This window comes from Doryrhamphus excisus, chromosome 14, assembly GCF_030265055.1.
Source record: "Doryrhamphus excisus isolate RoL2022-K1 chromosome 14, RoL_Dexc_1.0, whole genome shotgun sequence".
Taxonomy (NCBI): Eukaryota; Metazoa; Chordata; class Actinopteri; order Syngnathiformes; family Syngnathidae; genus Doryrhamphus; species Doryrhamphus excisus.
The window spans coordinates 11813843-11827165 of record NC_080479.1 but is presented as its reverse complement, the minus strand read 5'-3'; the positions used below and the strand labels follow the sequence as shown (position 1 = coordinate 11827165).

Here is a 13323-nt window from a genome sequence, read left to right as displayed (position 1 = left end):
ATACCCCATATTTCCACAAGTAATGGCCAGGGGTTTGTATTTACAGTAATCCTTTGTTCATAATCATGAAATGGTTCCAGTAGTGTGAAATAATTCAAAACCTGCAACAAAAGCATGTTGCTCCGGTGACAGTAAAGTAACATTACTGACACCTATTGATCAGTGTAGAACGGTACATGTTGCAATATCTTTAAATGTGTCTTGTGAATGCCTTTTATTTGTATTGCATTGATTTGATTGATATTGATTTGTTTAATATAGGCAACAAATATGTACAATTTGCTTAAATGTGCAGATTTTTTACAAGAAAAGACACAATTACAGCATAAGTAATGATATGATCATTTCATATTAACTTTAATCGCCTCCTTCCTTTGCCATGTGACAGGTTGTGGCAATGATTTCAATATTCTCTACATGCGATTTAGCGGCTAATCATGGCAACACACTGTTGATCTCTCCACAATGTTGTGTGGAACAAATGGCACAAAGAACGCAAATTTTGCACCAAATCACCATTTCCAAATAAAATAAGATCATTTTTAATGCTGTGCAATAATAATATCTGGATGGAGACATGATTATATCCTTCGGTAGGTGCTGCTGTTAGCATTAGGATTAGCATTGAAGGACAGGTCTATTTGAGAGGAGTGTTTATATGCCGTGGGAATCACACACAGTGACTAATACACAGGATGGCCACTATTTGTGAAAATACATTCTGATGCTGGGGGAAAAAATCACTTACAATCCTAGAATATCGTTGTTGCTCTGTTTTATTTCTGTGGCTTTTTTCTGCATGGTGTGACCAAACCACGAAGCCTTTGAGTCGTTTCTCAAGCCTGAATTAAAGCCTCCTAACCACTATAACTTAGCAATAAATCATAAAAACAATGACCCATTCAAACAGGCACATAATCACCTCATAAAGTGTTATATTCCGGTCATAAACTAGGCCATTGGCAGCAAACAGGGCTAAACACAAGGTGATGTGTATAGGTGCTGATGAGCCTGTCTGAAATATCACAAAGGCTTATGGGGTTAAGGAGACCTGATCCATTTTACCTCTTGCGGTAAGGTTGGATCCTTGTGCTGACTTTGTGGACGAGATGAGTGGATACCAGAAAATTTCCCACAGAGACAGACTGAGGCGTGGACACATATTTCCACTTCCCCATCTTATCCAATTTTCCATCTAAGTGCACCGGGCTTAACGTAGTCTGGGGGCATTACAAGTACCATCACACATCTTCAATCTCTCCAGTTTTGCTTTTCTTTTTTTTTTTTTTTTGCTGTCTGTTTGGTTCATCCTAATATTTACCAGAAAGATAGCTAAGGGCCGTGCAGTAATGAGTCACTGTTACGCTCAATTAGTGGAAATGAAAAGAACCTGTAGGAAGGCAGACAAGACACTTCGTCACAAGGCTCCCCATTGACCCCAATGATGAAAATCAATCATTTGGGCTGTTTTGTTCAGCTCAGTGGTTTCAGAGAAAAAGGGGTAAACAAAGTCCTAGTCCTTATTTTTAATAATACATGCATGAGTCATATAATGGGGAAAAAAACTCCTCTTAGCACTTTATTGGGAAGGAAATATTTGAGAATGGATCTACACGGTGACTATGTAAAGGTTACTGATTGTAAAAGTACCAGATAGAGGGGTAGGATTTAATAAGCTTTGCTTCTTCCTACTCCTTTTGGACATGTGGAACTGTGAACTGATTATGTGATGCACTCAATTGTAATCTGATGCATGTTCAAATGAAATAAAACCATTACCATCACTAAGGGGTTAACATGAAATCAGTCAGGAGATTAGTTTAGGTCATACCTGTTTAATAATCATTAGAAATGCCAATATGGCAAGCAATCCATTACCAATATTGATATTGGCAGCAGCTCTTTCCTGACACTTATGTCAAATCATATCCTGTGTAATGAATGAACACATTATGCCTATTTTTCTGTCAAATGGGAAAAAAACAACCAAGCAACCAATATCAACTAAACTGGCATGTTCTCCTGCTATCAACAAGTCAGATAGTTTCGCCTTTTGAATAAATTTACAATTAAGAATCCAATTAAGGGTACATTCTTGAAAACTGCACTATGTGGCACAAACATCCGTAAATATTTGAAGTTGAAAAGAAACAGCTTTTCTTTGTTAAAACCAGCTTATTCAATGTGAATGGAGTTACTCTCGCGCATATAAGGTACTTTCAAGTTTGAAAACATGCAAAAAATATAATTCTTTATTACAGTGGGGGTTCAATAGCTCATTTAAATCATGCTATATTACAAGTGAACATCGTGTTCACTTAGTTTTGCATGTGGACGATCACAAGTAAATGGCATTGTTTTGAGTACAGCGGATGCTTCTGTGGCCCATGTGCTCACAGAGGCATGGAGTGCATTTTAACTGTGCCATCCATAATGGAGAAAGCATACACATGGAGTCAGAGAGGTTAGTGAGAGACAGGATACACAGCATGGAATTACACAGGCAATGTTGTTTAGAAGCGCATTTCGGCGATCCTAACCAGAGTAGCCCTTATTGTCTCTACAGGGTTTGGAGGGGTCATAACCTATTTGCATGTGGTGCCCAATGATGCCGTACTTGTGTGGGATAGATGCTGTGTGTGAGAGGAAGCGTTTGCCCTGCATAATGGAATGGCTGAGGCATTTTGTGTCTCTGAAAAGGTGTATATTTCCCTCCTGTCGCCCGCTGTGTTCTTGATTAAATGAAGTGTGCTTGGCTTCCCTCTGCAGATAGATGCAGCGTGGCAGTGCAGAATGCAAATGGTTAGAGGCAGAGACAAGAGAAACTTTTTTATGTTCTTTCCTGCTTTAGCACAGCAGCATTTGAGTTTGTATGATAGTGATGGGACATGAAATCCCAATGCGGAGGCCATCGTAAGCACAGACGTGTATTGTGGAGGGGAGATTCTTCCATTATGCTGTGTCGTAAAAGAGGTCAAACTCGGGGTGCTGGTTTTATGCATCTATACTTAACCACGGCAACTGTAATTGATGGCTTTTGGCGACTGAAGGGACGTTTAGTTAGGGTAATGTGTATGCTGTGGTCATGTCTCATATAAAATGAAGATGGATCATTCCAAATGACAAAGAACCATTTTTTTCTTCTTCTGTGGATTCAAGGAGAGCCAATTTGTGTGCACTTAAAACCCTCATAATCAATTTGCTGGCATTAAGCTGAAAGGGCTTTAATTTTACATTCAAGCAATCAAGCGAGTTCTCCTTTTCTTCCTTATATATTTACGCCCTTATATAGACTAGGGGTGTCCTAAGTGCGGCCTGGGGGCCATTTGCACCCCACAGCTGGTTTTTATTGGCCTTCTAAAAATTTAATGTAACAAGGAAACTAAAATAAAAGCCTTTTTTTTAATTTCTGTAATTTTACAGGAATAAAGTCAAACTATTAAGAGGGCAAAGTTATAATCTAGCAAGAAAAAAGTCAAAATTTCACAAGAATATTATGAGGAAATATTTTTAAAAACATCAAGAAACTGAAAAGAAAAAAAAATTAAGTTGTAATATGAGAAACAAAACAACAAATAAAGCTTTAATCTGAAAATTAGGTTCTGGAAAATGTACAATAAAGTCAAAATGTAAAATCATAATTAAAAGAGGAAAATTCATATGTTCAATAAGTGGGGGAAACACAGCAAAAATTTTACAAGAATAAAGTTAAAATATTACAAGAAAAATTGCATTCTAACAAGGAAACAAGTTGCAATTTTATAAGAATAAACTAACATTATGAGTAAAAAGGCCATTTTAATAGCATAGAGTAGAAATGTTAACGCAACAGGATGGTTATTTTTGAAGTTGTAACATTATGAAAGAAGCAGTGTCATAAACAAAAATTCTGGTAATAGGCTTTTTCACCTCCAGCATAAAGCTGAGATGCAGTTTTTTTTGTGAAATACATATACATTTATAGCATATCTACATGTGTTGCTTTACAACATATCAAAGTGGCCCTTGCATCCTTTCATTTTTCAGTATGTTAGCCCTCAGTAGAAAAAGTTTGGACCCCCCCATTTTGGCTCACTCTGTGTCTTTTGGACAATTAAAAAAACGATGTGATTCACTATTTTGGGGTTTTTTTGATAGGGGGTGCTGTTTTTAGTGTAGTGTTGCTGGTTGCGGATCACATCACCTCTTATTACACAGGCTTCGGCTGGGTGTGTGCGTCTAATTACTTGTTTGTTCGTTGTGTTTTACTCATGGAATCTATTCGCCCTACATTCTCCTCATTTGGATCCTTTTGAAAAGCCTTGTTGCACCCCATTTCGGCAAACAATGCCTAAAGGCTGCCATCGCCATGACTGCTATTGCTAAAAATGTGAATTCTGGTATCCACTCACTCTGCGTTTGTATTATTTTGTAACCATGCCTTACTATCATTTAAGTTTGTTTTACATGATCCTAACACACCCTGTGGATTTTTCTTTGCTATATTTTGCCTTGATTGATTTTTCTTTTGCTTTTTTCCCCGCTTCATGTCCTTTATTGGCTGATGGGGGGTCTTTGTGTTGCGTGTGGTCACGTCTCAGTTTGAGTGTAGCCAGACAGTGAGCAGAGCCATGGGCATCCAAGTCGACAAAGGTAAAGTCTAACCCACTAACCCATCACACACCCTCTGTCCACATCATCTCACAAAGACTAATTCACACCCTACACTCCAACTGACATCGGGTGGGCCTACTCATCCAAAAACTGTCAGACCTCTCCAGAAAGATGACCTTTAGATGTTTGTGCAGTAGCATCTTTCCCTGCCTTGCTTTGTAGATAATAGTCTAGTTTGTCAGCTACTAGCTTAAATCAGCTCCTATATGCTAGTCTTGGGCCTGTATTTGTCTCTCTAATTATTGTGCTGCCATATTAATACATTCCATGGCTTTTTATGGTGCTTCGTGTGGAAAAGATGATTGACGTTGTGGAGGTGCGCTACTTGTGAACGAATCCCCGGGTGAGCAACTCCTTTACAGAAGTGGATTTCACACAGGCGGTGCTATTGGGTATCAATTATTCAGTTTAAGACTGACGCTTTGAATGGTAATGAGAAGGAAACAGAAAGCCTTTTATTCTGGTAGCCAAAAGAAAAGTCTTGAGTGAGTCCAACCTGTCAACCAACATTGACGACTGAAGTGAAACAATTAATCTGATCCTAAAAATACTGCTTTTGATATTCTAATTTATGATACCTGCTTCTATCAGATGAATAAAAGACACTGGGAACTGCACTCCAGTGAATGTTAGCATCTAACCACTTCAGGAATTCAATTGATTTCAAGACTTGACAGAAAATGATTCAGACATTTCCATTAGAGCTACAACAAACACAAGAAGTGTTTTGTATTTGCTTCATTTTTTAATATGGAAACATTGTCCTTGTTAGTGTAGCCAAAATAGATTTTCAGATTTTTCCAAACCTGTGATAACTGCAGCAGATACACAACACATGAATTATTATGCAGTGTCTTAAACATTTTATGATGGCGAGGCTGGCTTTGCTCCGGTAGGAAATTGTCATTCAAATGAACAGTAAATATCATTACTGGCCATTGAAAAGCACAGAAACAATATTGACCCAAATACAGTGGCACCTCGGCTAGCGTATGTTTCAGTTTGGTTGAAAATGGACTCAACAATCTTGTGCCCATTCCCAGATTAGCGCACATTATGCCGTGTCTTGTTGTGTAATTAATAAATAATGTTCCTGTTAGCGTCCTTGTTGCCTTTGCTATGGACAACTGGAACCGGAAGCAGTGTAGAAAATGGATGGATGGCTGTCGGGGTGCTGCAATGCTGCCTCTGTCCATCATGGGGAGCCATAGGAGCCCAGAGGGAGGCTGACGTCATTGGCAGGCACAATAGAAATGCTTTGGTGGTGCAAAATGCATTATGGGATTTTTTATTGATTTAATTTAAACTCGGATTGATACTTGTATATTTTCTAGCTACCTTTTAAGTGTTAAGGTACTGTGTGATGAGTTTACCGTTCTTTGTACGATGACACCGTGAGTCAGACTGTTCTACTGAGTAATGACCTGCCATTTCTAATGGATTGACTAAACTCGTAGTGAGTGCACTGATTGCTTGTGATTGGCTCCTGCCAAAGAAAGAGCTGCCGTTTCTGACCTCCGATACCGAATTAAATGATTAGTAGTATTTCTGAAGTAAAGGAGATGTCTCAAGATTAGCCAATAAAATGCTGCACCACTGTATAAAACGCAGGATTCAAAGTTTAAGAAACAGGAGCAGCTTATCCACTTGAAATTGCTGTAATTGGATTTACATGGTTTCTTATGGGAAAAATGTATTGAGTCTGGACCTCTGGAATGCATCAAGAGCGCTCACCAAGGTTCAATTGCATAAAAGATGACCCACAATATGAGACCATTATATTAAAATTAAAATCAGAGCCCTCTGTTGTTTGCTATATTGCATAACCAGAGAAGCATACAGAAAGACAAGCGCCGATTCAAAAGGATCCAAATGAAGAAGTCATTTTGTGACTTTTTTTCTGGAAAATTATTCTATGGGAAAAATTGCATCTTATCTTTAGGTCAATATGGTACTACAGACAATAGTGTATTCTAAAGATTAATTAGCAAGACCTGGGTGTCTTTGGTTTATCTGCCTCACAACGTGCTTTTAAGTACAGCCGGGAAGGCTTCTACAAATTGGCCAATCAGAAGGAAGTGGGCTTTTAGACGAGGAGGAAGCCTAATACAGTGACAGTACAGTGATATTTTCAGACAAGATGACGATGAGTAGTGTTCATAAATTGTCACCGAAAGTAAAAAAAAATATTTTGAAGCATCAATCGGGATGATTATATGTAGTGGGAACTCAGAGTAAAACACTGGCATAAATGACCACTTTAGTATTTATCAGACAAATGTCAATCATCCTGGTTTAGCAAAGGTCACTATTGTAGTTGTTTTTGCAATAAATTGGCAAAACATTTGAATCAGCACCAAATTGTACAACCTCAGTTGCAGATCTCATGGATTGACTAATTGAGATGCATGCATTGTAAATTGACAAAAACAGGAACATCACCAAATGTTCCCACCTTGCAATGAAACGACACTTTCTAAAAATATTATTTAATAAGAAAACTAAAACTGACAACCAAAAATCATAAAACAGCAGTAATTTTTACTGTGAAGATAAAGTAGTTATTTCACGAGACTATCATATTATATAACATCATTTTTGTAACAAATTATGAAATATTAAAGAAAAAATGTTTTAAGTTAATATGAGACAACAAGTTGTAATTTTTGGAGTAAACTAAGTTGCGGTTATATTATAACTATAACTATATATATATTATATATATTAAGTTATATTACAATATTCTAGTAAAAATACAAATATATAAAAATAGAAGTTAAACTATTTGGAAAAGAACAGCATCAGATTTGGAAAAAACAGCAGAAATCTTACAAGAATAAAGTGTAAATGTATTTTACCTACGATTTTAGAAATAAACTCTTACTATTATGAGGAAATATAATTTCATTTCAGTAGCATCATTTCTTAGTAGAATCTTTATGTTGCTTTACAAAACAAATCAAAGTGGCCCTTGCATTCTATAATTTTTGTAGACTTTTACCATTGGTGGAAAAAAATAGGGCAGCCCTGGCTATTTATGAATGAGACATTTACATAATATACTGTACTTGTTTTGTGTTTTATTTTACTCTAAGATATAAACACTAGCAAGATGTAGTGTAGTACTCCATACGTGTTTTATTCTATTGTTTTCAGATGCTATTTTAAATGGAAAGGCATTGTGTTTGTATTCATGCTTGAGTGTCAACATGCGGGCAAAAGAGAGATGAAAGGACAGGGAGAAACAATGGGGCCGTAACTGCTTGCTCACCTGCACAAGGTGCAAGGACATGTTGTTTATTCCTGGGCAGAGTTGTCAGTGACTTTGATTTCCTCCTCTTCTGTCTTTCTACTTTTTTCCCCCCTCCCTCTGGTCGCCTCTCCTTGTATGCCTCCTCCCTTTTCATCGCCACAGAGGGAAAAGCGATGGAGCATTTCGTCTGCTGGAGGTGAAAAGAACTCATCCAGTGTAAGTAGAGGGGTTTCTGGCAAAGACGGAGATTGGAAGGGGGGAAAAATGGGATGAGCTGGCGCTTTTGGGCATGGAGGAACAGAGGCCTGCATAGATGGCGACAGGCAACGGATAGACATGCAGAAGCAACACAATCGCGTTAGCCTTCTCTCCCGGGGATAGAGTTGGGGCTTAACTGCTGCATTACGCACACCCCTGCATTACAAAATGCTCCTTCGCCAGCAGTTAGCATGCAAATTGGCTCCCAGATTATGCCTTTTGTATTCATTTTGCCAACTGTCGGAATGTGACGCCGTGAGAATGATAATAAGGCAGATATTGCCCCCTTGAGCTCTGGCGATCATCATCACGCTGCCAGGAGGTGTAGTTCTGTGTCACTGCAGATCTGTGAGTTGTTTTTTTTTTATGTCTCAGGTGACATGATGGGATTAAGAGTGAATTGTGCAAATGTTCCTGAGAATAATTGGGCTAAAAGGTGTAAGAACAGGTTTGATGCTTGGATACGTTCTTTAAAGATGAACATGTGATTTTTCCACGTGCAAATCCAGCTCAAAGTGTATTCTGTTGCATGGTCCATCATCACAAATACTCATTTTAAGTAAGAAGCATATCCCACAGCAGCCCCCCACGTCTACACAGCACAAATCTGCAAGTCATTATCTCTGCATGATAACGAATGACATTCGAATAATGGGCCTTACGTGATGCATAACGTTATTTCTTTTGGTAATGCCGCCACATGCATTTTACATGTGTGTGAAGGGAAGTGGGCACATGTGCAGACCACATGCAGTGATCACAGACCCACAGCCTGGGGGCTTTCATGATGTGATCTGTCCACAAAGTGGTCATGACTGGGAGAAGTGGGTGGCAAAGGAGGCGCTTACACGATAAGTAGTATGAAAAGTGGGAAGGTCACCTATTGACAACAATTATGCATATTGTTGTTTTTTTAAGAAATTCTGATATGGAACAACGTCAGAGAAAGCGGTGTGTACTGTATGTTGCCACAATGTACACACTTCCCTTTTCTGCAGGCATTGAATCAAAGCAGTGCTGCGATTACTCAAATGGTGTGCCACTAGCTTTTGCGTTAGCTTACAATGAAAAAATGAAAATATATCATCATTGGTAGAGTCATCACATTTGTAGGCAACAGTTACCCGAATATATATTGCAATTAATGATGACAAATACTGTATTGACCCAAATGTAAGACGACCTAGACAGATTTATTGAGACGCGAGGGAAATTTACAGTAGATTAAATTGCAGAAGAATGAGAAATGGCTCTAAAATAAAATGCATTGCAATATGAATCAAATAAAAGAATATACGATAGACAAGATTTGCATATTTACAAAGTTTGTTAAAAATATAAATAAGTACAAGTCAATTTACACTTTATACAAGGGAGGATAATGTTGTGAATAGATCTGGATGGCATGTGCAATGAATGAAGTCCTGTCCTGTTCACTATGGGAACGGAACCGGAGGAGTCTTTCGGAAAATGAGCTCCTGGATATAAGGCAACCCTTCTTTTCCAAGACCCGTTTTGCGAAAAATCTAGAACAGAAAGAAAACACCTAGTCTGTTGGTTGGCATGTCTCTGGACAACTTTTCTTCTGTCCTATATTTGGCTCAAGTTGGTGATTCCTTCCTACCTCTTATTTTTCAAACAGCCGCAAACCCTAAATGGGCCCCTGCTGTAGTTATTCATGCGTTTTTTGTCACTACTAAGAAAAATATTGTTTATAATTACAAATTTCATCCACTCTGGGATTTAAATTACAGACACTATTTATATCTCACACAGTGGTGCCTTTGAGGGGGTCTTAAGTCTCAAGGGAGGCTGGATAGTTGCCCGCTTGGTTTTCCTTTCCAAATAAATGTGACTAAACAGATGTTGTGTATGAAATTTTGATCAATGAAATGTTTTTGTTCCTTCCTTGTCAGCCTTTTTTCAGCACTGTCATTGCTTTTAATAATCCAGATAAAAGTGGTCCAAAATGTGAGGTTCTCTCCCCAGATACTACACACATCCATCTCGTTCTATTATTTGTGACATTACCTTACATGCCGCTCTTTGTTTTTGTCCCCTTCAGGATAAGTCAACCCCGGACGACCAAACATCGTGGGACAGCTTCAAGACCATGACCCCTGAGCTGTCCATCGTGCCGGGGGAGCAGAAAGACCGCATGGAGCTGCACAATAAGAACTGGGACTCATCCTCTGCAAACACACCAGACTCATCTGAGGGTGACTTCCAGACTGAAGTGTGAAATGAAACACCCCCCATGTACACACACATATACGTATAAAGACACCGGACTTCTGCAGAGATTTACTTTACTTCACACACTTGAAAAGAGCTTACACACATGCACACAACATGACCTGTCGGAAACCCCCCAGGCTCACTTTGTTTACTGCTGCTGTGGACAGACATGAAGAGAACACTGTTCTAAACTATATTTTCACAGAGACTATTCAAAAGAAAGAACAGAAACTTGACACGTCTGTGACTGATGGAGACCATTTTTAAGTCAATGAAGAAACTTATGTATTTCCGAGAAAATGTTTATTGCGGACTACAAAAAATTACAAAAAAAAAAAAGTTTGATGATTTGCAGAGGTGAGGGGGGAAAAAAACAAAAGAGACTTTCTGCACCAGTCTTTTTATAGCAAGGGGAGGGGGGCGGAAATGTCACACTGTTTGCCACCCCCTCTAAGCACTTTGCTTTCATTTATTCCCTCGACCCCTCTAATGGATGATACATTGAACTTCTCAGTGTTTTCTCTTTTTTTTCTTATGTTTCTATTACGTGTCGTCTTTCTTTTTTTTTTAATCATTTGGTTGGGTTGGAGGGGGGGGGGCGATGGGGGCTGGGGAATAAGCTGCTCACTAATATGTGCCATCCTCTTATTCAGGTTCCAGTTCAAAAATTTCCCATCTAGACACCCCCTCACACATCCGCAGTGTTTAACATTGTATTCCACATTTTGTGTATTTTCTATGGCTTAATTAAAAAAAAAAAGTCCTCCCATATGGTTTGAAACTTTTAATGAAAAATGATTGAAACAAACCACCAAGCGAGTTGTGTTCTGTGGTCGAACCGTTCGGGCGGAATTAAGCTATTTTTCACACGCATTTGCTACTTTTCATTATTATTTTTTGTAGTTTCATTTCCTGTGAGAATTAACCCATGTGGAACTCCCTGAGAAAAAAAAATGTAATTTAGGACACATACTGCAGATTAATACGAGCTTGCTGGCTCAGATAATACATGTCTCACATGCCATCCATCCATTAGGAAAAAGCAAGGATTATAATAGTTCCCACCCCCTTTTTTCTTGAACATAAAAGCTTCTTCACATCTGTATCTGAATGTGCATCAGCCTAATGGAGTATGTAAAGGCAAACGTATGATCCCTTTATTGTCTATAGTACTTTTACCTCCACTATGGAAGTTCTCATTTGCATTTTCTTATTCAGTTTCTTAGAACTACCCAACAACTTCATGGTTCATGGCCAAAGGAACAATACAACTTTTGTTACTTGGCAAGATTTGACTTGACTGTTAGTGACATTGTTAATATGAGGTACAGTTTGTTTCCATGTATGAACCAGTACAAAAATCTCTGATTCTTCACATTTCCTGGTCAAACACAGGGCAGAAACCTACGATGAGACTGCCGCATGCATCTCATCTCAGTTTAGTGCATAAGCCCAGCCCATTATCTGAGTGCCCTCAGGGATTCCACTGAGATGGAACTTGGTGCCTGCCAGTGTCTATTTGTCAGTATGTCGCCAATGAAATAACATTGCAGAAACATTTCTTATACATCATGACTTTCTACAGCCCATGTCATATCTTCAGTGTTGAATGTAAGTGTGTGTGAGCGGAATGGTGCTTGTCACTGCCGTTTTTCCATAGAGAGGAAATAGAAGCTAGCATTTTTTTGTCAGCACCAGCTCCAGCTGGAGAGGAGAAATGCATTAAAGATATTTTTTATGCTCTGCTGAATGAATGACTTTGACTACCAAGATGGAGGATTATACGTATATCCAGGCTCATTCGAAGGTGATCGGACTTTTACAACAAAGGATCAGAACCTTTCGTGGAGAAGGTCAGGGCGCATGCACTTTATATACAGATAAAAGGTAAGACCACAAATGTTTTTTCAGTTAATAAAAATGAATGAATGTGACTAAGAAGTACTTGAAAACACTATTTGATAAAAGTCGATGAACCGTTGAAGCCATGTTTTGACCTTTTTTCCAGTTCACCAGTCTGTATAAACTGTCACAGAACAGGGATTTGGACACATTTGGACCCAATTCCACCTTCGGGGGAAGTAGCAGAGCCAATATAACTCCTGTGTGAAAGGGACTGCCGGGTCACTCACTTTTCCAGCCCTGTTGTGCTGAAAGTAAGTAGCATCAATGCCTGAACTGTACCGATGTTCAGTCATGGGCTTCTAGAATTATCATCACTTTTAAGTGATAAGTGTTAAGTGCTATTCTAATCTTCTTGTTCCTACATTAGCATGGACTCTATCCTGAAACACCCTTTGTTGCATATTTTTATTTTCCCTCAGCCCAGTGTCAAGCTAATGCACAATGCATGAAATCTTAATGTGCACTCTCAGGCCATGTAATTTCTCCTTCCACGTGTATCTACAGTATATGATCCCAACTTCTATAATGGCCTCGCGAAGGAAGGGAGCAGCATGGGTTTTCAGGCTGCAAGGTGAAGGTGAAGCAAAAGGTACACGTGAGACTCCCTGCTTGACATTCAGCACTCATACTTGGGTCGATACAAGGGGGTGACTTGTTTCCTGCTGTTGCTACATGAGCACGTTGGTCCTCCACACACGGACAGAGAGGAAGTGTCAAAGTGCAGGATGGATTCAATACATGGCTCACTTACTTTTGGCTTTCATTAATCTGAGTGTCTACTGAGAATGATGGGGTGGAGGTTTGAAAAGTTCCCCCTCAAAACTCCCATTGGTTTTAGTGAATGCAGATTAAGAATAGGGGAGGCTCAAAACAGTAATTAAGAGGATGGAGATTTGTCCTGACATTTTCCAACGCAGCCCTCAAACCATCTGTTTAAAGAATCCCTAATGTGGTCGTAGTGCAGCACAGCGCAGATGGTTGAGACGAGAGTGCAGCTCCTCTAACCTTTTAAGCCA

The 13323-nt window shown here is 39.0% G+C and overlaps 1 protein-coding gene across 20 annotated transcripts in view; it reads left to right on the top strand.

Annotated features, from left to right (window-relative positions):
• Positions 1-13018, top strand: part of adgrb2 (adhesion G protein-coupled receptor B2) — a 362204-nt gene extending 349186 nt beyond the window's left edge. For 6 of the 20 annotated variants that reach the window (XM_058047718.1, XM_058047717.1, XM_058047719.1 and 3 more), the window contains 2 exons: positions 8069-8122; positions 10230-13016. In XM_058047718.1, the coding sequence (XP_057903701.1) occupies positions 8069-8122; positions 10230-10406 (231 nt within the window). In that variant the 3' untranslated portion in view covers positions 10407-13016. Of the gene's footprint in view, positions 1-4580; positions 4633-8068; positions 8123-10080; positions 10136-10229 lie in introns of all 20 variants that reach the window. The other 14 variants (XM_058047726.1, XM_058047723.1, XM_058047729.1 and 11 more) reach the window with 10 other exon arrangements.
• The last annotated feature ends 305 nt before the right edge of the window (positions 13019-13323 follow it).